This window comes from Octopus bimaculoides, chromosome 30 (genome assembly GCF_001194135.2).
Source record: "Octopus bimaculoides isolate UCB-OBI-ISO-001 chromosome 30, ASM119413v2, whole genome shotgun sequence".
Lineage (NCBI taxonomy): Eukaryota > Metazoa > Mollusca > Cephalopoda > Octopoda > Octopodidae > Octopus > Octopus bimaculoides.
Window position 1 is genome coordinate 2,823,449 of NC_069010.1, and position 2,512 is coordinate 2,825,960.

Sequence of the window (2,512 nt, forward strand, 5' to 3'; positions counted from 1 at the left end):
CTAGTAGGGTGGAGGCGCAATGGCCCAGTGGTTAGGGCAGCGGACTCGCGGTCGGAGGATCATGGTTTCGATTCCCAGACCGGGCGTTGTGAGTGTTTATTGAGCGAAAACACTTAAAAGCTCCACGGGGCTCCGGCAGGGGATGGTGGCGAACCCTGCTGTACTCTTCCACCACAACTTTCTCTCGCTCTTACTTCCTGTTTCTGTTGTGCCTGTAATTCAAAGGGGTCAGCCTTGTCACACTCTGTGTCACGCTGAATATCCCCGAGAACTACGTTAAGGGTACACGTGTCTGTGGAGTGCTCAGCCACTTGCACGTTAATTTCATGAGCAGGCTGTTCCGTTGATCATCAAGACAAGGAAATCCTTCAACACATCTTTAGTGATAATTACAATCGTTAATAGATAAACTCTGTTTGCAGCTTGAGTTTATACAATACGCGCAGGAGTGGCTGTGTGGTAAGTAGCTTGCTTACCAACCACATGGTTCCGGGTTCAGTCCCACTGCGTGGCACCTTAGGCAAGTGTCTTCTTCTACAGCCTCGGGCCGACCAAAGCCTTGTGAGTGGATTTGGTAGACGGAAACTGTAAGGAGCCTGTCGTATATATGTATGTATATATATATATATATGTATGTGTGTGTATATGTTTGTGTGTCTGTGTTTGTCCCCCCCCCCAACTTCGCTTGACAACCGATGCTGGTGTATTTACGTCCCCGTAACTTAGCGGTTCGGCAAAAAGAGACCGATAGAATAAGTACTAGGCTTACAAAGAATAAGTCCTGGGGTCGATTTGCTCGACTAAAAATCGGTGCTCCAGCATGGCCGCAGTCAAATGACTGAAACAAGTAAAAGAGTAATATTTGAAGTCAATTTTTTACTCAAGTTTCAAGCAGTTTGTACTGAAACATCTGTAACTGATCATGAAAGATGTATTGAAGGATTTCTTTGTCTTCTTATTTAGATTATAGATATGTGTGTGTGTATTACACATAGAAAAGAGAGAGAGAGAGAGAGAGAGAGTGAGAGAGAGAAAACCTATGTGTCCTGACATTATGGTCACCCTGTATCAACAAACACATCTTCAATCCTCTAAACCTGTCTATATGCCCCTAACACCTATAGGTCCTCATCAAAAACGTTTCCAATCCTTAAAGCCTCTATGTCTCTCTATATCTCCTTAACCTCTGCACAAAACTTTCTGGTCCTTACCAGACATCTCCAGTCTATTGGCTCCTACCAAACTTAGCTCAAATGCCCTAATCTTGTTTGTCTACATATCTTTAAACCCTACCACAAAAGCCTGTTGGCCCCTGTCCTTACATCCCTACTGCAAACCACTAAGCCTCTCTGTCTACCACTAACCCCTGCTACCAAATATTTTGCCCCTACCAAACACATCTCCAGCCTCCTAAGCCTGTCCATCCGTATATCACTAACCCCTAACATAAGTCCCCGTTAGCCCTTACCAAAGATAACCCCAGTCTGTTAAGCCTGTCTCTCTATGTCACACTATTCTCCAATTTTCTTTTGCAGAGTAAATCATTCCGAGAGAAAATGAAAATAGATGATCTGCTGGAAAACTACGTCCCACCTGAGGTATATATACTTATATATACACCCACCTTTATTGTCATTGTAAAAATATTATCATCATGTTATCGTTTAATATCTGTTTATCATGCTGGCATGGGTTGGGCAATTTGACAGGGGCTGGCGAGCCAGAAAACTGCACCAGGCTTCACTGTCTGTTTTGGCAGGGTTCTTGTACAGCTGGATGCCCTTCCTAATGCCAACCACCTTACAGAGTGAACAGAGTGCTTTTTACATTAGCACCAGCACTGACGAGGCCGGTTTTGGCATATATATACGCACATTTACTAAAACTATGTATACACAAATGCATTTATTGTATATAGAGACACCTAGTTCTGAGTTCAGTCCCACCATGTGGCATCGTGAGCAAATGTCTTCTACTCCAGCCTTGGGCTGACAAAAGCCTTGTGAGTGGATTTGGTAGACAGAAACTGAAAGAAGCCAATCGTATATATATATGTGTGAGTGTCTGATGTGTGTGTGCTTGTATTTGTCCCCTCATCCTTGTTTGACAACCGATGTTGGTGTAGTTACATCCTTGTAACTTTGCGGTTCAGCAAAACATACTGATAGAATAAGTACCGGGCTTACATTTTTAATCAACCAAATATGAACCATTTTGTTGCACAATGCGTCTCCATCTTTCCTTTAACTTGAAAATACTCTCTTCCCAGAATTGAGGTGGTTTCATGGCAAATAAGTCGAAAGGTAAGCTACTATAAATTGGCACGAACTTTCCGGACAACCCAATATTTTACAGACAAATAAGTAAATTTCAAAACACAGTGTAGCCGTGAAAACAGCAGAACGTTTGGGTATGTTACCGTTTATAAGGTGGAAAAAGTTGCCACAGACAGCCACGGGACTTGAGCCCACAACCTCTCTGATATCAGCTGAGTACTGTACCATTAAGCTAA

At 43.1% G+C, this 2,512-nt stretch overlaps 1 protein-coding gene across 1 annotated transcript in view; it reads left to right on the top strand.

Annotated features, from left to right (window-relative positions):
• LOC106879817 (retinal-binding protein) overlaps window positions 1–2,512 on the top strand; it is a 29,308-nt gene that overhangs the window by 6,731 nt on the left and 20,065 nt on the right. The window contains exon 5 of the mRNA XM_052978069.1: window positions 1,536–1,598. Coding sequence (XP_052834029.1) covers window positions 1,536–1,598 — 63 coding nt within the window. The remainder of the gene's footprint in view (window positions 1–1,535; window positions 1,599–2,512) is intronic.